The sequence below is a fragment of the Salmo salar genome, chromosome 01 (assembly GCF_965601325.2).
Source record: "Salmo salar chromosome 01, fSalSal1, whole genome shotgun sequence".
NCBI lineage: Eukaryota > Metazoa > Chordata > Actinopteri > Salmoniformes > Salmonidae > Salmo > Salmo salar.
Window position 1 is genome coordinate 183,185,957 of NC_138291.1, and position 24,054 is coordinate 183,210,010.

At 43.6% G+C, this 24,054-nt stretch overlaps 1 protein-coding gene across 1 annotated transcript in view; it reads right to left on the reverse strand.

Annotated features, from left to right (window-relative positions):
• Positions 1 to 24,054, reverse strand: part of LOC106572540 (muscle, skeletal, receptor tyrosine kinase) — a 77,903-nt gene that overhangs the window by 13,646 nt on the left and 40,203 nt on the right. Inside the window, exons 11-15 of the mRNA XM_082957075.1 lie at positions 23,782 to 23,805; positions 23,538 to 23,626; positions 5,332 to 5,491; positions 4,087 to 4,270; positions 862 to 1,056 (exon numbers count right to left, since the gene is read on the reverse strand). Of these exons, the coding sequence (XP_082813201.1) occupies positions 862 to 1,056; positions 4,087 to 4,270; positions 5,332 to 5,491; positions 23,538 to 23,626; positions 23,782 to 23,805 (652 nt within the window). The remainder of the gene's footprint in view (positions 1 to 861; positions 1,057 to 4,086; positions 4,271 to 5,331; positions 5,492 to 23,537; positions 23,627 to 23,781; positions 23,806 to 24,054) is intronic.

The following is a 24,054-nucleotide window of genomic DNA, read 5'->3' on the forward strand; positions in this document are numbered from 1 at the left end:
CACATCGACCGCAGTGGAGCAGCTGAAAAGCTCCAAGCTCTTCGGCGTACACATCACCGAGATCTTAAATGGTCCACCCACACAGACAGTGTGGTAAAGAAGGCAGAACAGCTTGGCACCTAAAACCCTCACACACTTTTACAGATGCACAATTGAGAGTTTCCTGTCTGGCTGTATCCCCCTTGTTACGGCAACTGCACCGCCCGCAACCGCAGGGCTCTCCAGAGGGTGGTGCGGTCTGCCCAACGCATCACCGGGGGCAAACTACCTGCCCTCCAGGACACCTATAGCCCCCAATGTCACAGGAAGACCAAAAAGATCAAGGACAGCAACCACCCGAGCCACTGCCCTGTTCACCCCGCTATCATCCAGAAGGCGAGGTCAGTACAGGTACATCAAAATTGGGACCGAGAGACTGAAAAACAGCTTCTATCTCAAGGCCATCAGACTGTTAAACAGCCATCACTAGCTGGCTTCCACCCGGTTACGCAGCCCTATACTTTAGAGGCTGCTGCCCTACATACATAGAATCACTGGTCACTTTAATAATGTTTACATACTGCTTTACTCATCTATGAATATGCTGTACTCTATTCTACTGTATTTTAGTCTGCCACTCCATCATTTCTCATCCAAATATTTATATATTCTTTAATTCCATTCTTTTAGGTTTGTGTATTGTTGTGAATTGTTAGATATTTCTGCACTGTTGGAGCTAGAAACACAAGCATTTTGCTACACCCGCAATAACGTCTGCTAAACACGTGTATGTGACCAATAAAATTTGATTTGAGGTAGTCAACAGAGAGTCAGAGAATTGCTTGGTACATGTAATACAATATAATCTAATGAGAGTCTCACCTGGCCTGGAAGACCCGTCCGAAGGCCCCCTCTCCGATGTCCCTGACATACTCGATGTTGTTCCTGGGATACTCTAGAGCCAGTAGCTTGGAGTTAAGCAGTAGGGGCAGGCGCTGGTACATGGGGTTGGGGTGGAGGCGGTCCAGCAGCAGACTCTCAGAGGGTAAGGCAGTCAGGGTGGGGGTCTCCATGGCTCTGAGAGAGATGGAGAGCGAGAGAGAGAGAGAGAGAGGTAGGTTATTGTAGTGACTGCTTCCCAAATTACACTTTATTCTCTTTATAGTGCAATAATTTAGAACAGGGCTACCCACAGGGCTCTGGTCAACAATAGTGCACTATATAGGGAACAGGGTACCGTTTGGGATACACCCAGTGTCAACTCTGACCAATGGTCTCCAATGTTTGACAACACCATATACAGTGAGGTCCAGAATTATTGGCACCTTTGATAAAGATGGGGGGGGGGGGGGGGGGGGGGGGGAGACTGTCTAAATTAAACATAAAAAAATGCTGAGCGATATTGCATGCTCAAAAAATTGGGAAATTATGATTTTGTTTATCAAGTAATAAAATAAAATCTAAAAAAGATGGGGGTCAAAATTTTTGTCACCCCTGTTTTCAATACACCCTCTCCTGCTCTTGTGGACTGTCCTCTTCAATTCAAACCACAGGTTTTTAATGGGGTCCGGGGACTAAGATGGCAAAATGTTTACTTTGTTGTCAACGGCATCATGAAATTTACTAAGCACAAGGACATTTTAGCCCAAAATCCTGGTTGCCTCTGCCAGGAGGCTGAAACTTGGCAGCAAGTGGATTTTCCAGCAAGACAATAAGCCCAAGCATTAATAAAAATGGACACAAAAATGGTTAATTGACCACAAAATCATCATTTTGCAATGGCCATCTCAGTCTTCAACCCCATTGAAAACCTGTGGTTTGAACTGAGGAGGGTAGTCCATAAGTTCAGATGAAGGAAATCAAGGATCTGGAAAGATTCTGTATGGAGGAATGGTCTAAGATCCCTCCCAATGTGTCCTCCAATCTCATAAAACATTTTAGAAAAAGCCCCTTAAGCTCGGACAGCAGAGTCCCTACCCCCTGAAGCTCGGACAGCAGAGTCCCTGCCCCCTGAAGCTCGGACAGCAGAGTCCCTACCCCCTGAAGCTCGGACAGCAGAGTCCCTGCCCCCTGAAGCTCGGACAGCAGAGTCCCTACCCCATGAAGCTCGGACAGCAGAGTCCCTACCCCCTAAAGCTCGGACAGCAGAGTCCCTGCCCCCTAAAGCTCGGAGAGCAGAGTCCCTGCCCCATGAAGCTCGGACAGCAGAGTCCCTGCCCCCTGAAGCTCGGACAGCAGAGTCCCTGCCTCCTGAAGCTCGGACAGCAGAGTCCCTGCACCCTGAAGCTCGGACAGCAGAGTCCCTGCCTCCTGAAGCTCGGACAGCAGAGTCCCTACCCCCTGAAGCTGAAGCCCTACCCCCTGAATCCTCTTCCTCACCTCGACTCCCCCCTTTCTAGCTCGGACTCTACTGATAGCTATATTATTGAGGAAAAATGTACTAACTATGCCTGCAATATGTGGTTGTTACACCTAGCTATCTGAAGATGAATGCAATAATTTTTTAATTTTTTTTTATACATTTTATTTATCCGTTATTTTACCAAGTAAATTGACTGAGAACACATTCTCATTTACAGCAACGACCTGGGGAATAGTTACAGGAGAGAGGTAGGGGGATGAATGAGCCAATTGTAAGCTTGGGGAGGGTTCTGGAGGATTGGAAACAGGGGTTCTAATAATTTTGACCCCTATCTTTTAGAATTTCTTTATTTTCTAATTTATTAAACTAAATATTTTTCTCTGAGCAATTTTTGGACACCTGCCTACACACAATCAAAGTGGAATTATGTTTATAGAGATGTTTACAAATGAATAAAAGATTATAAGCTGAAATGCCTTGAATCAATAAGTATTCAACCCCATTGTTATGGCAAGTCTAATTAAGTTCAGAAGTAAAAATGTGCTTAACAAGTCATATAATAAATCAAAATAAACAAAAGAAAAGTATGTTTGAATAACGCTGAGGGTCAACGCTGTAACATCCAATGCCTGTTTGTCTGAGGTTGATGCCGTGCAGGTGCATGTACACATGCATATACACACACTCGCATTCAAACGCACATTTGTATCAAACACATTTATATAGTGCCACACATGCACTCAAACGTATACAGTTAGTGTTACTGTGTTACTAACTGTGTTACTGTGTTACTAACTGTATAACTAACAGTGTTACTAACTGTATAACTAACCATGTTACTAACCATGTTACTAACCATGTTACTAACTGTATAACTAACCATGTTACTAACCATGTTACTAACTGTATAACTAACCATGTTACTAACCATGTTACTAACTGTATAACTAACCATGTTACTAACCATGTTACTAACCATGTTACTAACTGTATAACTAACCATGTTACTAACCATGTTACTAACTGTATAACTAACCATGTTACTGTGTTACTAACTGTATAACTAACAGTGTTACTGTGTTACTAACTGTATAACTAACTGTGTTACTGTGTTACTAACTGTATAACTAACAGTGTTACTAACTGTATAACTAACCATGTTATTAACCATGTTACTAACTGTATAACTAACCATGTTACTGTGTTACTAACTGTATAACTAACAGTGTTACTGTGTTACTAACTGTATAACTAACTGTGTTACTGTGTTACTAACTGTATAACTAACTGTGTTACTAACTGTATAACTAACCATGTTACTAACCATGTTACTAACTGTATAACTAACCATGTTACTAACCATGTTACTAACTGTATAACTAACCATGTTACTAACCATGTTACTAACTGTATAACTAACCATGTTACTAACTGAATAACTAACTGTGTTACTGTGTTACTAACTGTATAACTAACCATGTTACTAACCATGTTACTAACTGTATAACTAACCATGTTACTAACTGCATAACTAACCATGTTACTAACTGTATAACTTACCATGTTACTAACTGTATAACTAACCATGTTACTGTGTTACTAACCATGTTACTAACTGTATAACTAACTGTGTTACTAACTGTATAACTAACAGTGTTACTAACAGTGTTACTAACTATTACTAACTGTTGTAAAAATGTCTGCAGAATGTCTTCTACTATATTGGCTGACATAACCCAGCGTACGTCTTGTGGTTCTTCCATGTCTTCCTCCTCCTCTTGCACATGATGATGATGATGGTGAGGAAGGCTATGGCTGCGAAGGCTGCTAGTAGACAGATGATGATGATCATAGAGTTGGCCGGAGAGACGGAGGGAGGGAGGAGGGGTGGATTCTGGCGAGGGAACGATGACTCCGTCTTCACTACCACTGCAGGGACAGAGAGTCAACAGTCTTCACTACTACTGCAGGGACAGAGAGTCAACAGTCTTCACTACTACTGCAGGGACAGAGAGTCAACAGTCTTCACTACTACTGAGGGACAGAGAGTCAACAGTCTTCACTACTACTGAGGGACAGAGTCAACAGTCTTCACTACTACTGAGGGACAGAGAGTCAACAGTCTTCACTACTACTGAGGGACAGAGAGTCAACAGTCTTCACTAATACTGCAGGGACAGAGAGTCAACAGTCTTCACTAATACTGCAGGGACAGAGAGTCAACAGTCTTCACTACTACTGAGGGACAGAGAGTCAACAGTCTTCACTACTACTGAGGGACAGAGAGTCAACAGTCTTCACTAATACTGCAGGGACAGAGAGTCAACAGTCTTCACTACTACTGAGGGACAGAGAGTCAACAGTCTTCACTACTACTGAGGGACAGAGAGTCAACAGTCTTCACTACTACTGAGGGACAGAGAGTCAACAGTCTTCACTACTACTGAGGGACAGAGAGTCAACAGTCTTCACTACTACTGAGGGACAGAGAGTCAACAGTCTTCACTACTACTGAGGGACAGAGAGTCAACAGTCTTCACTACTACTGCAGGGACAGAGAGTCAAGACTGTCATCACAAGATGGATCTTACCTGAATTAGTAGCTCAATAATTGCCCTTTTTCTCAAGACCCGAACAGGAAAAACAGCTGGGCCCTAGCCATGCACTGTAGCTAGGGCCCATAGTCTTCCTGATCAGATCTCCAAGCCTTATGGAAATCATATTTGGGAAGGCTGCAGTATTCCTACACTCTTAGAATAAAGGGTTCCAAAAATTGGAGAACCCTTTTTTCATTAGAGGCAGAACCCTTTTTGGTTCCAGGTATAACTATTTTGGGTTCCATGTAGAAACGTCTGGGGAAAGGGTTCTACATGGAACCCAATAGGGTTCTACTTGGAACCAAAAATTGTTCTTCCAAGGGTTCTCCTATGGGGACAATCGAAGAACCCTTTGAGGTTCTAGATAGCACCTTTTTCTTTCTAAGAGTGTACCTTCTCCACATTTGGGAATGTTGCAGTATTCCCAGCGGATGTTGGGGTTGGTTGTATAACACCAGGGCTTCTCATTCTCTCCTCCGGGGTTCCGGCACGAGCTCTGTGCGTTCCTCAGCTCTGATAATACATCCACACTGAGATGGTGCAGGTGGGGACCCTGAGACAGAGAGAGAGAGAGAGATGAGCAGATGATCTCCCGCATTATTCAACATAACCTTCACTCCAAATCAAAACTTCAAACCTACAACCTGATTTTGGACAAAATCACCGGGAAGGATTCCTACTACCAAAGATTCTTATTTCCAAGATATACAGAAAAGAAAGAAAAAATATTACAATGAAATATTTGTATTTATAAGGACTGAATGATAAGTTAAATGCAAGTACTTCCTGTGACTGTGACTCAAAACCAAATGTCTACCTGGCCCACCACTCCACCCTGGACTTGAACAGCCTTTACAACCAGGTCCACCTCTACAAAGCAGCAGTGCCCACCTTCGCCCGAACCCTAAAGGGAGCCACAGACACCCGCAACGACCCCCCGGACCTACACATAGAGGACCCACACATAGAGGACCCACGCCGAGAGGACCTACACATAGAGGACCCCCCCTGGACCTACGCATAGAGGACCCCCCCCTGGACCTACACATAGAGGACCCCCCCCTGGACCTACACATAGAGGCCCCCCCCCCGGACCTACACATAGAGGGCCCCCCCCCTGGACCTACACATAGAGGACCCCCCCTGGACCTACACATAGAGGACCCCCCTGGACCTACACATAGAGGACCCCCCCCTGGACCTACACATAGAGGACCTACACATAGAGGACCCCCCCCCCCGGACCTACACATAGAGGACCCCCCCGGACCTACACATAGAGGACCCCCCCCCCCCTGGACCTACACATAGAGGACCCCCCCTGGACCTACACATAGAGGACCTACACATAGAGGACCCCCCCCCCCTGGACCTACACATAGAGGACCCTCCCCCCTGGACCTACACATAGAGGACCCTCCCCCCTGGACCTACACATAGAGGACCCCCCCCTGGACCTACACATAGAGGACCCCCCCTGGACCTACACATAGAGGACCCCCCCTGGACCTACACATAGAGGACCCCCCCTGGACCTACACATAGAGGACCCCCCCCCCCCTGGACCTACACATAGAGGACCCCCCCCCCCCCCGGACCTACACATAGAGGACCCCCCCCCCGGACCTACACATAGAGCCCCCCCCTCCGGACCTACACATAGAGGACCCCCCCCCCGGACCTACGCATAGAGGACCCCCCCCCCCCCCGGACCTACGCCTAGAGGACCCACGCCGCGAGGACCCACACATAGAGGACCCACGCTGAGAGGACCCACACATAGAGGACCCACGCTGAGAGGACCCACACATAGATGACCTACACATAGAGGACCCACGCTGAGAGGACCCACACATAGAGGACCCACGCTGAGAGGACCCACACATAGAGGACCTACACATAGAGGACCCACGCTGAGAGGACCCACACATAGAGGACCCACGCTGAGAGGACCCACACATAGAGGACCTACACATAGAGGACCCACGCTGAGAGGACCCACACATAGAGGACCTACACATAGAGGACCCACGCCGAGAGGACCTACATCCAGACCACAACACCACCAGCCACATCCACACCCCAACCCAATCAACACCCACCCCAAGTCAACCATGCCCATACCCCATTTAGGCCCCCTCAGATCAGATCTATGCCCCTCCTGCCCACCCCATGCCCCCCACTCCCGCAAAGAGGGCATCAACATGAAAGTCACACATACGCCCAGGCCGTGAGCAGGCCAACAGCCCCAACCCCCACTCTTACACTAGCCCAAGCCAATGCATGTACCAGATGCTCAGCAGGCTCTGCTCACACTTACTGGTCTCATGCCAAACCACACGACTAACAACATTGGACACTTTATGGAACACAAAACCTTCACTATCTTATCCTGGACTATCCAAGGCCTGAGGTCATCTGCTTTTGGCCTAAAGAGCAGGAACCTGGACTTCACCAAAGAAATCAGAAATACAGACGTTTTCATCCCACAAGAAACATGGTATAGAGGAGATGGACCCACTGGTTGCCCTCTAGGTTACAGAGAGCTGGTAGTCCCATCCACCACACTACCAGGTGGGTGGTATAGAGGAGATGGACCCACTGGTTGCCCCCTAGGTTACAGAGAGCTGGTAGTCCCATCCACCACACTACCAGGTGGGTGGTATAGAGGAGACGGACCCACTGGTTGTCCTCTAGGTTACAGAGAGCTGGTAGTCCCATCCACCACACTACCAGGTGTGAAACAGGGAAGGGACTCAGGGGGTATGCTAATTTGGTATAGATCAGACCTAACTCACTCTATTAAATTAATCAAAAGAGGAACATTTTACATTTGACAGGATATGCCCCCCTAGGGACAACTACGACAATATAATAAACAAAAACGGGTCACAAGCTGGGTATGTACATAGTCAATGGTAGGCTTCGAGGGGACTCCTAAGGTAGGTACACCTATAGCTCATCCCTTGGTAGTAGTACTGTACACTACTTTGTCATTGACCTCAACCCAGAGTCTCTCAGACCGTCCACAGTCAGTCCACTGACACCCCTATCAGATCACAGCAAAATCACAGTCTACTTGAACAGAGCAATACTCAATCATGAGGCATCAACACCAAAGGAACGGAATAATATTAAGAAATGCTATAGAAGGAAGGAAAGTAATGTGGAAACCTACCAAAAAAACTAATTCAATCCCTTTTAGACAACTTCCTGGACAACATGTTTCACTTTAATATTGAAGGTGTAAACTTGGCACTAGAAAACCTAAACAGTATATTTGACCTCTCAGCTTCCCTATCAAATCTGAAAATGTCAAACAGACAATAGAAGAAAAATAACAATGATGACAAATGGTTTGATGAAGAATGCAAAAACCTAAGATAGAAATTGAGAAATATATCCAACCAAAAACATAGAGACCCAGAGAACCTGAGCCTACACCTTCACTATGGTGAATCACTAAAACAATACAGAAATACACTACGGAAAAAGAAGCAACGGCACGTCAGAAATCAGCTCAATGTAATTGAAGAATCCATAGACTCTAAACACTTCTGGGAAAATTGGAGAACTCTAAACAAACAACAATGTAAAGAGTTATCTATCCAAAACGGAGATGTATGGATCAAACAATTCTCCAATATTGTTCGGATTTTCGTTATTTAGCCCTCCGAAAAGGCTCACCAGGAAGCACACAATGTCATGACTCGTGTTTTGTCCTTAATTTTATTTTAAATCAAATGACCACAGGAGAGGAAAGAGACTTGGAGAAAATAAAGGAATGTCTGACCTACGTGCAAGCTGACAAGTACAGCGAATCCCCTCACTGGGACGCAGCTTACCCATGGAAAGGAGACCCCACAACACTGCCTGACAATCGACGTACAGTGGAAGTGACTTTTTTAAACACTGAGAAACGACTGGAGAGGGAGCCGGAATGGAAGGCTGCGTACAGAGAGCAATCCTCACTCAACCACTACCCCTGTAAGAATTGTCTGTTCTCTCTCCCACAGACAGCCTGGGCCCCCTCACCTCCCAATTTACTGAGCTCGAGGCTTGGTAGCATGTCCTCAGCCAGGATTCTGCCGCTCTTCGAACCCAGGCGATTGTTCCACACAATTTAGACAAGCTACTGAATCGTTCGGGCCCGACAAGGCGCACTAGAGCTACACCCCAGGGCTTCCTCTTTGGCCTCTCTACTGCTGGAGTTGCCTCATTGCCACCTGGGCGATACAACCAGCAGGTTTATCGCCAATGTTGACCCTGACGACAGCAAAGACTTCGATCACCTCCTCAGGATTGTCTCTCCAGAGGAATCTATGGAGGTTTTCTCCATCCCTCCAACACCTTGGACAATCAACTTAATGTTCTCACCATTTAGCTTGAGACGCTCTGCTGCTTTATTAGAGATATAATTAGTATCTGAAGCGAGATCAATCAACGTACCGACTAGCTGGCCAGAGTTTGTCGTCACATCCAATAGCATCATTATGACAGGGCACTCTTTTGGCTCACAACCAATGCTAGCACACACTTTTGTCGTGATCTTATTTGAAAAGGCTTCTTTGAACTCTGCTCGCACCTCTGGAGAAAGTTTGGCAAGGAGCTCCTCCTGTTTATTGGTTAGTCCAAGCCCCCGTTTCCCCAATTTTGCATCGCTCTGCTCTCCGCTCTTTTCCTCTTTCTTCTTGATCTGTGACTTTGGACAGAGCAAGTAATTGTGGTCTGAAGAGCCCTCTTTCTGACAGTCATCCTTTGAGCATAGATACATTTGTGTGCAGCCGCAATCGTCACCATGAAGGCGCAAGCACTTAAAGCATGCTCCTGCTCTCCTAAGCTGAGCCTTCTTGCCTGTCAGATTAAGCTTCTTGAAGACCTTGCAGGCGAACAGCCTACCTCCATGCTCGTTGTCTCCACATGTGATGCATGAGCTTGGTTGAGCGACCTTTAGGGTGTTTCCTGATGTGGCTCTGGTGAATGCCCTCCTTTCTTTTTTCTTCTCGCTCGACCTCTCAGTATTGTCCGCTGGGCTAGGCTGTAGCTGGCTCCTCGAGAATGTCCTCCTGCTTCTTCAAGTATTGCAGTAGACAGTCAAAGTGGTTGCGTGGTGAAAACCCACTTCCAGGGTCATTTTTGTGTGTTATCCACTTTTCTTTCAGGGAGTCAGGAAGCTTACTTTCAATCGACTGCACAACCACTCGGTTCTTCACAGCATCTTCCTCCCCTAAGACTTGTAGGTCACGAAGAGCTCTCTCCACGGCTTGAATCAGTTCGATTGTCTTCCTCGGATGGTTTCCTTTGATGGGGCAAAGTCCTTGCACTTCTTGTGCAATCAGCAGCACTATTTTTGGCTTATTTCCGTACTTGTTGTCCAGGAGCCTGAACACGTCGTTGGCGGATCCACAGCTGGACAATACGAGGTCCCTCTTGACTTTTTCATCTAGGCTTCCCAAGAGATGGAATTTTCTCACATTTTCCAATCCATGAGGGTTTCCCAGACGTTGCAAGTCCTCCCATTCAGCTTTCCAGCGGTAGTAATCCCTCATATTACCAGCAAACATGGGCAAGCGTGCACGTTCTAGGCTGATCTGGGGCCTGTAGTTGTAAGTCCCAACTGGCTCCTCCTGCTCCACAAATTTCACTTTTCCCAGTTTCCCTTCGTCGTCGGATTGAGAACCGCCTTTCCATGCCCAAACATCCCACAGTTTTTCACGCCTTTTCTTCAACTTCCAGATCTGGTCCTTTGACTCTGTTGCCTTGGACCGAGGGATCAAATCTTTCCACTCATCCAATCCTCGTTCGAAGTTGTTGATCTCCCGTTCCAGGTTCCTATGAATCAATTCACATTCCCTCCTGGTCATATGGTGGTGATCGGTGTCCTCGGCCTGGTCCATGGCTGATCCAGCCTCTTCAGTGAGGGTGGTAATTTCTGCCTCAGCGAACCTTGTCCAGAAGCTGATCAGGATGATTTGTTCAGTTTCATCAAACTTACAGTCACATTCTGCTGTTTTTCCGTCAATGTTTTCCGCCTTCTTTTTGGCTTCATCATCGTCCACTTCTCTCAGGGCCGTGGCATACTCAAACCCTGCATCTCTGACTCTGGAGTGATCCACTTTAAAGTTCCTCCACTCACTTCTCATTTCACTTTCCCCCAGTGCACTAGCTCTGGAGGTGAGGTAATTGGCTCTTCTAGTGAACGCAGTCTGGGCTGCTGACCGCTTCTGTTTTAGCCTCTCCAGCTCCTCCTCTGATGCTGCCATCTTGCCAACTTTTCTAGCGTTTAACTCAAGCTCAAGTGTTTTCTGCCAACTGGGTTTAAGTAGTCCTTTAACTGTAGACTCTATCCTTATTCTTGGCTTTCACTCATTAATGATTTGCCTAGTAAGTCAGCAGATGAGCAGACAGCTTTATGGGTGGACTGTTTGCTTATCAGAAGTTAGTCTCGTGACAAATGTTCTAGCACTTGCATTATCCATGTAAAGGAGAACCGTGGTTTATGACTGTTCGGATTTTCGTTATTTAGCCCTCCGAAAAGGCTCACCAGGAAGCACACAATGTCATGACTCGTGTTTTGTCCTTAATTTTATTTTAAATCAAATGACCACAGGTCATAAACCTGAAATACAACAAACAGGTAATGACAATATATTATTCAGATATATTATTTAGTATATTATTCAAGTAATATAATAATAATAATAATAATAAATCAAATAAGCCTGCAACACCATCAAAGATGTGGCGAATCTGGCTTAAAACAGCACCGACTACATCACCCAGAATGCCCAGCGCCAGAGGAACATGCGCACAGTGACTCTGCCGTCACAGGTTGCTATGGACGCTGTCACAGGACACAGAACCCATGCCACCACATGCCTCGTCCAAAGGATTTACACACAAACGCAACATAATGCGGCACTCCACCATGGATCACCGAACCAAACCACCGCTATCACCACCGCCACCAGAAACCAGCAGAGTGCTCCGAACAATCAGCACAATGCAAATGGCTGATAATAATAGCCTAATGCTATATAGCATCTGGGTCGCTGAGCTACCGCACCCAGCGAGCTACAAGTTACTCCCGGCCAACTAACACCGACACAGTGAGGTAAACGTTCAGTGCACAAACATATAAGTGACTTAAACATCAATGCTAGACTGAGTAGTTCGCAGTTACATACCAACGGGCTGTGTGCTCCTGATGATTGTCTACGGGGAAGTGATTACCAGGTGCTGTAATTTAAGTCTCTAGTGAAGCTACGCATGCGCACATAACGTAACATATTTGAGCATCTAAGAAACTTAAAGAAATCACTCGTTCCCCATTTAATTGAACACATCAGACCCATTTGCTTCTCTTTTATCTATTTATACATATTTTTTATTTTTTTTATTTTTATTTTCCTGAGTGAGCTAGAAATCTCAACAAATATATTTGGCTCTATAACAAAGAACAAACAGCAAAAACATGTACATGATCAAATACAAATCTTAGAATCAACTATTAAAGACCAGAACCCACTGGATTCTCCAATTACCTTGAATGAACTACAGGACAAAATACAAAATACAAACCCTCGAACCCAAAAAGGCCTGTGGTGTTGATGGTATCCTAAATGAAATGGCAAAATATAAAGACTACAAATTCTAATTGGCTATACTTAAACTCTTTAACATCATCCTCAGCTCTGGCATCTTCCCCAATATTTGGAACCAAGGACTGACCACCCCAATCCAAAAAAGTGGAGACAAATTTGACCCCAATAACTACCGTGGGATATGCGTCAACAGCAACCTTGGGAAAATCCTCTGCATTTTCATTAACAGCAGACTCGTACATTTCCTCAGTGAAAACAATATACTGAGCAAATGTCAAATTGGCTTTTTACCAAATGACCATACGACAGACCACGTATTCACCCTGCACACCCTAATTGACAAACAAACAAACCAAAACAAAAGCAAAGTCTTCTCATGCTTTGTTAATTTCAGTAAAGCAATTGACTCAATTTGGCATGAGGGTCTGCTATACAAATTGATGGAAAGTGGTGTTAACCTGTTATGGCTAGGGGGCAGTATTTTCACGGCCGGATAAAAAACGTACCCGATTTAATCTGATTATTACTCCTGCCCAGAAACTAGAATATGCATATAATTATTAGCTTTGGATAGAAACACTCCAAAGTTTCTAAAACTGTTTGAATGGTGTCTGTGAGTATAACATAACTCATTTGGCAGGCCAAAACCTGAGAAGATTCCATGCAGGAAGTGCCCTGTCTGACAATTTCTTGGCCTTCTTGATTATCTCTATCCATTACAGGGGATCTCTGCTGTTATGTGACACTTCCTACGGCTCCCATGGGCTCTCAGAAGGCGGCAAAAAGCTGAATCGTGGCTTTGCAGGCTCTGGCTGAAAAAAAGTAGCGCGTTTGGATAGTGGCTGCTCAGAGTACTGTGAGACTCAGGCGCGTGCACGAGGGGACTCCATGTTTTATCTTTGAACGAAAACCACCGCTCCCGGTCGGAATATTATCGCTTTTTTACGAGAAAAATGGCATAAAAATTGATTTTAAACAGCGGTTGACATGCTTCGAAGTACGGTAATGGGATATTTCGCGTGACCCTTATTTACCCTTTCGGATAGTGTCTTGAATGCACGAACAAAACGCCGCTATTTGGATATAACAATGGATTATTTTGAACCAAACCAACATTTGTTATTGAAGTAGCAGTCCTGGGAGTGCATTCTGACGAAGAACACCAAAGGTAATCAAACTTTTCTAATAGTAAATCTGACTTTGGTGAAGGCTAAACTTGCTGGGTGTCTAAATAGCTAGCCCGTGATGCCGGGCTATGTACTCAGAATATTGCAAAATGTGCTTTCACCGAAAAGCTATTTTAAAATTGGACACCTCGATTGCACAAAGGAGTTCTGTATCTATAATTCTTAAAATAATTGTTATGTTTTTTGTGAACGTTTATCGTGAGTAATTTAGTAAATTCACCGGAAGTGTTCGGTGGGAATGCTAGTTCTGAACGTCACATGCTAATGTAAAAAGCTGGTTTTTGATATAAATATGAACTTGATTGAACAAAACATGCATGTATTGTATAACATAATGTCCTAGGGTTGTCATCTGATGAAGCTCATCAAAGGTTAGTGCTGCATTTAGCTGTGGTTTTGTTTTTTGTGACATTATATGCTAGCTTGAAAAATGGATGTCTGATTATTTCTGGCTGGGTACTCTGCTGACATAATCTAATGTTTTGCTTTCGCTGTAAAGCCTTTTTGAAATCGGACAGTGTGCTTAGATAAAGGAGAGTCTTGTCTTTAAAATGCTGTAAAGTAGTCATATGTTTGAAAAATTGAAGTTTTTGTATTTTTGAGGAATTTGTAATTCGCGCCACGCCTATCATTGGATATTGGAGCAGGTGTTCCGCTAACGGAACGTCTAGATGTAAGAGGTTAAGTTGGAGTCATTAAAACTCATTTTTCAACCACTCCACAAATTTCTTGTTAACAAAGTATAGTTTTTGCAAGTCGGTTAGGAAATCTACTTTGTGCATGACACCACTAATTCTTCCAACAATTGTTTACAGACAGATTATTGAACTTATAATTCACTGTGTCACAATTCCAGTGGGTCAGAAGTGTACATACACTAAGTTGACTGTGCCTTTAAACAGCTTGGAAAATTCCAGAAAATGATGTCATGGTTTTAGACGCTTCTGCTAATTGACATCATTTGAGTCAATTGGACGTGTACCTGTGGATGTATTTCAAGGCCTACCTTCAAACACAGTGCCTCTTTGCTTGACATCATGGGAAAATCAAAAGAAATCAGCCAAGACCAAACTGTAGACCTCCACAAGTCTGGTTCATCCTTCGGAGCAATTTCCAAACGCCTGAAGGTACCACGTTCATCTGTACAAACAATAGTACAGAAGTATAAACACCATGGGACCACGCAGCCGCCATACCGCTCAGGAAGGAGACGCGTTCTGTCTCCTAGAGATGAATGTACTTTGATGCGAAAAGTGCAAATCAATCCCAGAACAACAGCAAAGGACCTTGTGAAGATGCTGGAGGAAACAGGTACCAAAGTATCTACATCCACAGTAAAATGAGTCCTATATCGACATAACCAGAAAGGCCGCTGAGCAAGGATGAAGCCACTGCTCCAAAACCTCCAGAAAAAAGACAGACTACGGTTTGCAACTGCACATGGGGACAAAGATTGTCCTTTTTGGAGAAATGTCCTCTGGTCTGATGAAACAAAAATAATAGAACTGTTTGGCCATAATGACCATCGCTATGTTTGGAGGAAAAAGGGGACGCTTGCAAGCTGAAGAACACCATCCCAAACGTGATCACGGGGGTGGCAGTGTCATGTTGTGGGGGTGCTTTGCTGCAGGAGGGATTGGTGCACTTCACAAAATAGACGTCATCATGAGGGAGGAAAATTATGTGGATATATTGAAGCAACATCTCAAGACATCAGTCAGGAAGTTAAAGCTTGGTTGCAAATGGGTCTTCCAAATGAACAATGACCCCAAGCATACTTCCAAAGTTGTGGCAAAATGGCCTAAGGGCAACACAGTCAAGGTATTGGAATTGCCATCACAAAGCCCTGACCTCAATCATATAGAAAATTTGTGGGCAGAACTGAAAAAATGTGTGCCCAGGCTGTGAACAGGCCTACAAACTTGACTAGGTCACAAGAGTTCTGTCAGAAGGAATGCCCAACTTATTGTGGGAAGCTTGTGGAAGGCTACCTGAAACGTTTGACCCAAGTTAAACAATTTAAAGGCAATGCGACCAAATACTAATTCAGTATATGTGTCACGTCCTGACCAGTAAAGGGGTTATTTGTTATTATAGTTTGGTCAAGATGTGGCGGTGGCTATTTGTTTTATGTGGTTCGGGGTGTGTTGTTTATGTAGAGGGGTGTTTGATTTATGTATTCCGGGGTTTTGGTCTATGTTAACTGTTTGTATATTTCTATGTCTGTTCTAGGGTGTTTAGATCTATGTTTAGGTATTGGGATTGGGGCCTTCAATTGGAGGCAGTTGTTTATCGTTGCCTCTGATTGAAGGTCCTATAATTAGGAGTATGTTTGTTATGGGATTTGTGGGAGGTTGTTCTTTGCACTGCTGTGTTTTGCCTGCAAGACTGTTAGTTAATTTGTTTATTGTTTTGTTTATTTAAGTGTTCAAAATAAAAGTGAAAATGAGCACTCAACCCGCTGCGCCTTGGTCCACTTACTACGACGATCGTGACAATATGTAAATTCTGACCCACTGGGAATGTGATGAAAGAAATAAAAGCTGAAATAAATCATTCTCTCTACTATTATTCTGACGTTTCACGTTCTTAAAATAAAGTGGTGATCCTAACTGACCTAAAACAGGGATTATTTACTAGAATTACATTTCATGAATTGTGAAAAACTGAGGTTAAATGTATTTGGCTAAGGTGTATCTAAACTTCCGACTTCAACTGTATATATTAACAAATTGGCGAGGTCATTAGAACAGTCTGCAGCACCCAGCCACACCCTACTAGAAAGTCAAATGTCTACTGTTTGCTGATGATCTGGTGCTTCTGTTACCAACCAAGGGAGGGCATACAGCAGCACCTAGATCTTCTGCACAGATTCTGTCAGACCAGGGCCCTGACAGTAAATCTCAGTAAAACTAAAAATAATGGTGTTCCAAAAAAGGTCCAGTTGCCAGGACCACAAATTCCATCTAGACACCATTGCCCTAGAGCACACAAACTACACAGACCTCGGCCTAAACATCAGCGTCACAGGAAACTTCCACAAAGCTGTGAACGATCTTAGAGTCAAGGCAAGAAGCGCCTTCCATGCCATCAAAAGGAACACAAAATTCCACATACCAATTAGGATCTGGCAAAAAAAATACTTGAATCAGTTATGGAGCCTATTGCCCTTTATGGTTGTGAGTTCTGGGATCTGCTCATCAACCAAGAATTCACAAAATGGGACAAACACCAGACAGACTCTGCAACGTAAAACACCAAATTCATTCAATGACTCAACCATTGACACTCTTCCTGACAGTTGTGGCTGCTTTGTGTGATGTATTGTTGTCTCTACCTTCTTTCCTTTGTGCTGTTGTCTGAGCCCAATAATGTTTGTACCATGTTTTGTGCTGCTACCATGTTGTGCTTCTGCCGTGTTGTGTTGCTACCATGTTGTGTTGTCATGTGTTGCTGCCTTGCTATGTTTTTGTCCTAGGTCTCTGTTTATGTAGCGTTGTCTCTCTTGTGGTGATGTGTGTTTTGTCCTATATTTTATAAATATTATATATATTATATATATATATATATATAAATCCCAGGAGGCCTTTTGGTAGACCGCCATTGTGAATAAGAATTTGTTTTTAAATGACTTGCCTAGTTAAATAAAGGTTAAATAAAATAAATAAATAATGCATGCAAAGCAGGATTTGGCCGATACCCGCTAATTATCAAAATCCAGAAATGAGCTGTTAAATTCTACAACCACCTAAAAGGAATCGATTCCAAACCTTCCAAAACAAAGCCATCACCTACAGAGAGATGAACCTGGAGAAGAGTCCCCTAAGCAAGCTGGTCCTGGGGCTCTGTTCACAAACTCAAACAGACCCCACAGACCCCAAGGACATCATCACAATTAGACCCAACCAAATCATGAGAAAACAAAAAGATAATTACTTGACATATTGAAAAGAATTAACAACAAAACTGAGCAAACTAGAATGCTATTTTCCCCTAAACAGAGAGAACACAGTGGCAGAATACCTGACCACTGTGAATGACCCAAATTTAAGGAAAGCTTTGGCTATGTACAGACTCAGTGAGCATAGCCTTGCTATTGAGAAAGGCCGCCGTAGGCAGACCTGGCTCTCAAGAGAAGACATGCTTTGTGCACTCTGCTCACTAAATGAGGTGGAAACTCAGCTGCACTTCCTAACCTCCTGACAAATGTATGACCATATTAGAATCAAATATTTCCCTCAGATTATACAGACCCATACATTTTTTTAAAACAAACTCAATTTCAATAAACTCCCATATCTACTGGGTGAAATACCACAGTGTGACATCACGGCAGCAAGATTTGTGACCTGTTGACACAAGAAAAGGGAAACCAGTGAAGAACAAACACCATTGTAAATACAACCCATATTTATGTTTATTTATCGTCCCTTTTGTGCTTCAAGTATTTGCACATACTATGACATTTAAAATGTCTTTCTTATTTTTTCTACTTTTGTGAGTACAATGTTTAATTTGTGTTGTTTTTCACTTTTGTTTATTATCTACTTCACTTGCTTTGGCAATGTTAACATATGTTTCCCATGCCAATAAAGTCCGTAAATTGAATTGAGAGAGAGAGAGAGAGAGAGAGACATTGGTGTCACGTCCTGACCATAGAAAGCTTTTATTTTTCTATGGTAGAGTAGGTCAGGGTGTGACAGAGTGTTTTGTCTAGTTTATTTATGTCTATGTTGGTTCTAGTTTCTTTTTTCTATGTTGTTTTTTTTGTGTCTAGTTTATGTATTTCTATGTGGGGTTCTCGTTGTTGTATTTCTATATTGTTGTTTTTTTGGGATGATCTCCAATTAGAGGCAGCTGGTCATCGTTGTCTCTAATTGGGGATCATATTTAAGTGGTTGTTTTTCCCATCTGGGTTTGTGGGAGATTATTTTGAGTAAGTGTATGTTGCACCTCTTCGTCACGGTTTGTTGTTTTGTTTATTAGTTTATTTGTATGTCTTGCTTAGTTTCACAGTTATAATAAAAATGTGGAATGATACACACGCTGCGCCTTGGTCCCATTCTTCAGACAGACGTGACAGTTGGTTTAGTTTATTACGATCCCCAAATACATGAAAGAGCACAGAACAGTAATAGACAACAACAACATAAGACATTACATTAAATAAGAGTTATACAGTGCATTTGGAAAGTATTCAGACCCCTTGACTTTTCCACATTTGGTTACGTTACAGCCTTATTCTAAAAGGACTTCAATAGTTTTTTCCCCTCATCAATCTTCACACATTACCCCAGAATGACAAAGCAAAAACAGGTTTTTAGAAAACCCGGAAATATCACATTTACATAAGTATTCAGACCCTTTACTCAGTACTTTGTTGAAGCACCTTTGGCAGCGATTACAGCCTCGAGTCTTCATGGGTATGATGCTATAAACTTGGCACACCTGTAATTGGGGAGTTTCTCCCATTCTTCTCTGCTGATCCTCTCTCGCTCGGTCAGGTTGGAAGGGGAGCGTCGCTGCAGAGCTATTTTTAGGTCTCTCCAGAGATGTTCGATCGGGTTCAAAGTCTGGGCTCTGGCTGGGCCACTCAAGGACATTCAGAGACTTGTCCCGAAGCCACTCCTGTGTTGTCTTGACTGTGTGCTTAGGGTCATTGTCCTGTTGGAAGGTGAACCATCGCCCCAGTCTGAGGTTCTGTGCGCTCTGGAGCAGGTTTTCATCAAGGATTCTGCTCTGTTTTTTGCTCTGTTAATCTTTGCCTCGATTCTGACTAGTCTCACAGTGCCTGCTGCTGAAAACAACCCCACAGCATGCCACCAACATGCTTCACCGTAGGGATACTGCCAGATTTCCTCCAGACGTGACACTTGGCAATCAGGCCAAAGAGTTCAATCTTGGTTTCATCAGACCAGAGAATCTTTTTTCTTATGGTCTGAGAGTTCTTTAGGTGCCTTTTGGCAAACTCCAAGCGAGCTGTCATGTCATTTTACTGAGGAGTGGCTTCCGTCTGGCCACTCTACCATTAGGCCTGATTGGTGGAGGGCTGCAGAGATGGTTGTCCTTCTGGAAGGTTCTCCCATCTCCACAGAGGAACTCTAGAGCTCTGTCAGAGTGACCATCGGGGTCTTGGGCACCTCCCTGACCAAGGCCCTTCTCCCCTGATTGCTCAGTTTGGCCGGGTGGCCAGCTCTAGGAAACGTCTTGGTGGTTCCAATCTTTTTCCATTTAAGAATGATGGAGGCCACTGTGTTCTTGGGGACCATCAATGTTTTGGTACCCTTCCCCAGATCTGTGCCTCGATACAAATCCTGTCTCGGAGCTCCAATGACAATTCTTTCCTGTTAAGGCAAGGGCTGATTTCAAGGTTTTACTGCTAACCTACAAAGCATTACATGGGCTTGCTCCTACCTATCTTTCCGATTTGGTCCTGCCGTACATACCTATACGTACGCTACGGTCACAAGATGCAGGCCTCCTAATTGTCCCTAGAATTTCTAAGCAAACGGCTGGAGGTAGGGCTTTCTCCTATAGAGCTCCATTTTTATGGAATGGTCTGCCTACCAATGTGAGAGACGCAGACTCAGTCTCAACCTTTAAGTCTTCACTGAAGACTTATCTCTTCAGTAGGTCCTATGATTAAGTAGAGTCTGGCCCAGGAGTGTGAAGGTGAACGGAAAGGCTGGAGCAACGAACCGCCCTTGCTGTCTCTGCCTTGCCGGTTCCCCTCTTTCCACTGGGATTCTCTGCCTCTAACCCTTTTACAGGGGCTGAGTCACTGACTTACTGGTGTTCTTCCATGCCGTCCATGGGAGGGGTGCGTCACTTGAGTGGGTTGAGTCACTGACGTGGTCTTCCTGTCTGGGTTGGCGCCCCCCCTTGGGTTGTGCCATGGCGGAGATCGTTGTGGGCTATACTCGGCCTTGTCTTAGGACGGTACGTTGGTGGTTGGAGACATCCCTCTAGTGGTGTGGGGGCTGTGCTTTGGCAAAGTGGGTGGGGTTATATCCTGCCTGTTTGGCCCTGTCCGGGGGTATCATCGGATGGGGCCACAGTGTCTGCTGATCCCTCCTGTCTCAGCCTCCAGTATTTATGCTGCAGTAGTTTATGTGTCGGGGGGCTAGGGTCAGTCTGTTACATCTGGAGTATTTCTCTTGTCTTATCCGGTGTCCTGTGTGAATTTAAATATGCTCTCTCTAATTCTCTCTTTCTCTCTTTCTGTCTTTCTCTCGGAGGACCTGAGCCCTAGGACCATGCCTCAGGACTACCTGGTATGATGACTCCTTGCTGTCCCCAGTCCACCTGGCCGTGCTGCTGCTCCAGTTTCAACTGTTCTGCCTGCGGCTATGGAACCCTGACCTGTTCACCGGACGTGCTTGTTGCACCCTCGACAACTACTATGATTATTATTATTTGACCATGCTGGTCATTTATGAACATTTTAACATCTTGACCATGTTCTGTTATAATATCCACCCTGCACAGCCAGAAGAGGACTGGCCACCCCTCATAGCCTGGTTCCTCTCTAGGTTTCTTCCTAGGTTTTTGGCCTTTCTAGGGAGTTTTTCCTAGGGAGTTTTTCCTAGCCACGGAATGTGGAAAAAGGAGTCTGAATACTTTCTTAATGTATAATGGAACGACACCAGGAGGCAAAAATATTATATATTTTTTATTTCCACACTATTCATATATACATTAAATCTGTTTTTGGTTTGGGTAGAGTAAAGAAACCTACATATTCATATTCAGATATACTGTTGAATCAGATCTATAGAAAGAACCGCAGTGTCTTTGTGAGATGCAGAGTTGGTGAACGGATGATCTCTGCACGTGTGATTCCCAATGTGAAGCATGATGTGTTGGTGCTTTGCTGGTGACACCATCAGTGATTTATTTAAAATTCAAGGCATGCTTAACCAGTATGGCTACCACAGCATTCTGCAGTGATATGCCATCCCATCTGGTTTGGGCTTAGTGGGACTATCATTTGTTTTTCAACAGGATAATGACCCAACACACCTCCAAGCTGTGTAAGGGTTATTTGACCAAGAAAGTGGGTGATGGAGTGCTGCATCAGATGACCTGGCCTCCACAATCACTCGACCTGAAACCAATTGAGATGGTTTGGAATGAGTTGGACCGCAGAGTGAAGGTAAAGCAGCCAACAAGTGCTCAGCATATGTGGGAACTCCTTCCAGATGGTTGGAATAACATTCCAGGTGAAGCTGGTTTGAGAGAATGCCAATAGTGTGCAAGGTTGTCATCAAGGCAAAGGGTGGCTACTTTGAAGAATCTCAAAAATACAATATATTTTGTTTTGTTTAACACTTTTTTGGTTACTACATGATTCCATATGCGTTATTTCATAGTTTTGATGTCTTTACTATTATTCTACAATGTAGAAAATAGTAGAAATAAATAAAAACTGAGTAGGTGTGTCCAAACTTTGGACCGGTAGTGTCCATTTTGTCATGGGTGGCCCCAGCAGGAATCAAACCCACTATTTTGGGCGTTGTAAGCTCCATGTCTACCAACTTCACCACACAGGACAACAGAGAGTTAACTAGTACACTAACTTAGGGATTGGCGTCCCGTCAACGGGACAGTTGTAAATCATGCAGCGCCTTGTGTCACGATCGCAGATTTTAGAGAAACAACAAATGTCGGTACATTGAACTGTCTTATATTGGCTGAAAGCTTAAATTCTTGTTAATATAACTGCACTGTCCAATTTACAGTAGCTATTACTGCGACAAATGACATGCTATTGTTTGAGGAGAGCTCCTAACGAAACACTTTTTTTTCACCGCGATAGGTTTGATAAATTCACCTCTGAAGGTGAAATGTGTACTTACATTCTGAAATCTTTCTCTGATTTATCATCCAAAGGGTCCCAGAGATAACATGAAGTGTCATTTTGTTAGATAAAATAATTTATCCTCAGAGATCCTAGAACGTAACCAGACTTCACTATATCATTAGGGGTGTAGTATATCCTATAGGACATCATATTTGGTCCGAGAGCGACGCCTTCATGGCACGCTGATGACGCAGCCGGTCTTCACTTGATCGACTGTATCTTTGTCAAATACGCACCAACCGGGGTCAAACATAGCTAGCTAGATAGCCAATGTATCCGGAAACCTTGTATCTGTCGCAAAATGTAAATGCTAACCTTTTGCGACAGCATGCCTTTTCCTTTTGGACAAAAATGATAAGAATATTCAGAGTTATGAAGTAATAAAAACTGTTTTTTTTGCAAATATTGAACTTATAATATGGCTACTAATACTGGAAAAGCTAAATCAAAGTCCAAGTTTCCAGATTTGACGATATTCTTGCAGAAAAATACAATACGAATGCAAATGTCTCCTTCACGATTTGCCCAAATGTACCTGGGTGACTTCACACTAAATGTCATGTAGTTTGCTCGCACTTCAAGTTATCCGTCTGAACCGTTGCACATGCACTGCTGCCATCTTGTGGACACTATCGGAATTACAACCAGAGTGATGGCTAGAAATGGGACCTTTCTGTTGCATTTCAAAAAATGGTGGTAGAAAAAAAACCTTGTATTTTCTTCTACCAGAACTATTGTGTTATATTCTCCTACATTCAATTCACATTTCCACAAACTTCAAACTGTTTCCTTTCAAATGGTACCATGAATATGCATATCCTTGCTTCAGGGCCTGAGCTACAGGCAGTTAGATTTGGGTGTCATTTTAGGTGAAAATTAAAAAAAAAAGGGGGCTGTCCCTAAGAAGATTTATAATATTATTTATGAACCATTAAAGTGATTTACCTGTTGGCTCCATCTCTGACAGGGGATACCGGAGCTGGTGATGTTGACTGGTCCTTGGTAGAACCTTCCTTTGTCATTGTAACACGTTGCTGTTCAGACAAAGCATCAGTTTTAGATTGCAGGTAAGAAATGTAGTATTGTAAATAACGTTTGATAAAAAAATACATTAACACTTTTTTTTACATATTCTATTTACAAAGTACAATTCTTAGAACTCAGATAAAAGACATGAAACTAAACTTACTTGTGACTTGATCTTTCTTTATATCTAAAACACAAAGAGTGTTTGAGACAAATCATGAATATTAGAGTATAGATTAATATTAGATAATATACTAGTATTAGAGAGTAGATTAGTATTAGATAATATACTAGTATTAGATAATAGATTAGTATTAGAGAGTAGATTAGTATTAGAGAGTAGATTAGTATTAGATAATAGATTAGTATTAGAGAGTAGATTAGTATTAGAGAGTAGATTAGTATTAGAGAGTAGATTAATATTAGATAATATACT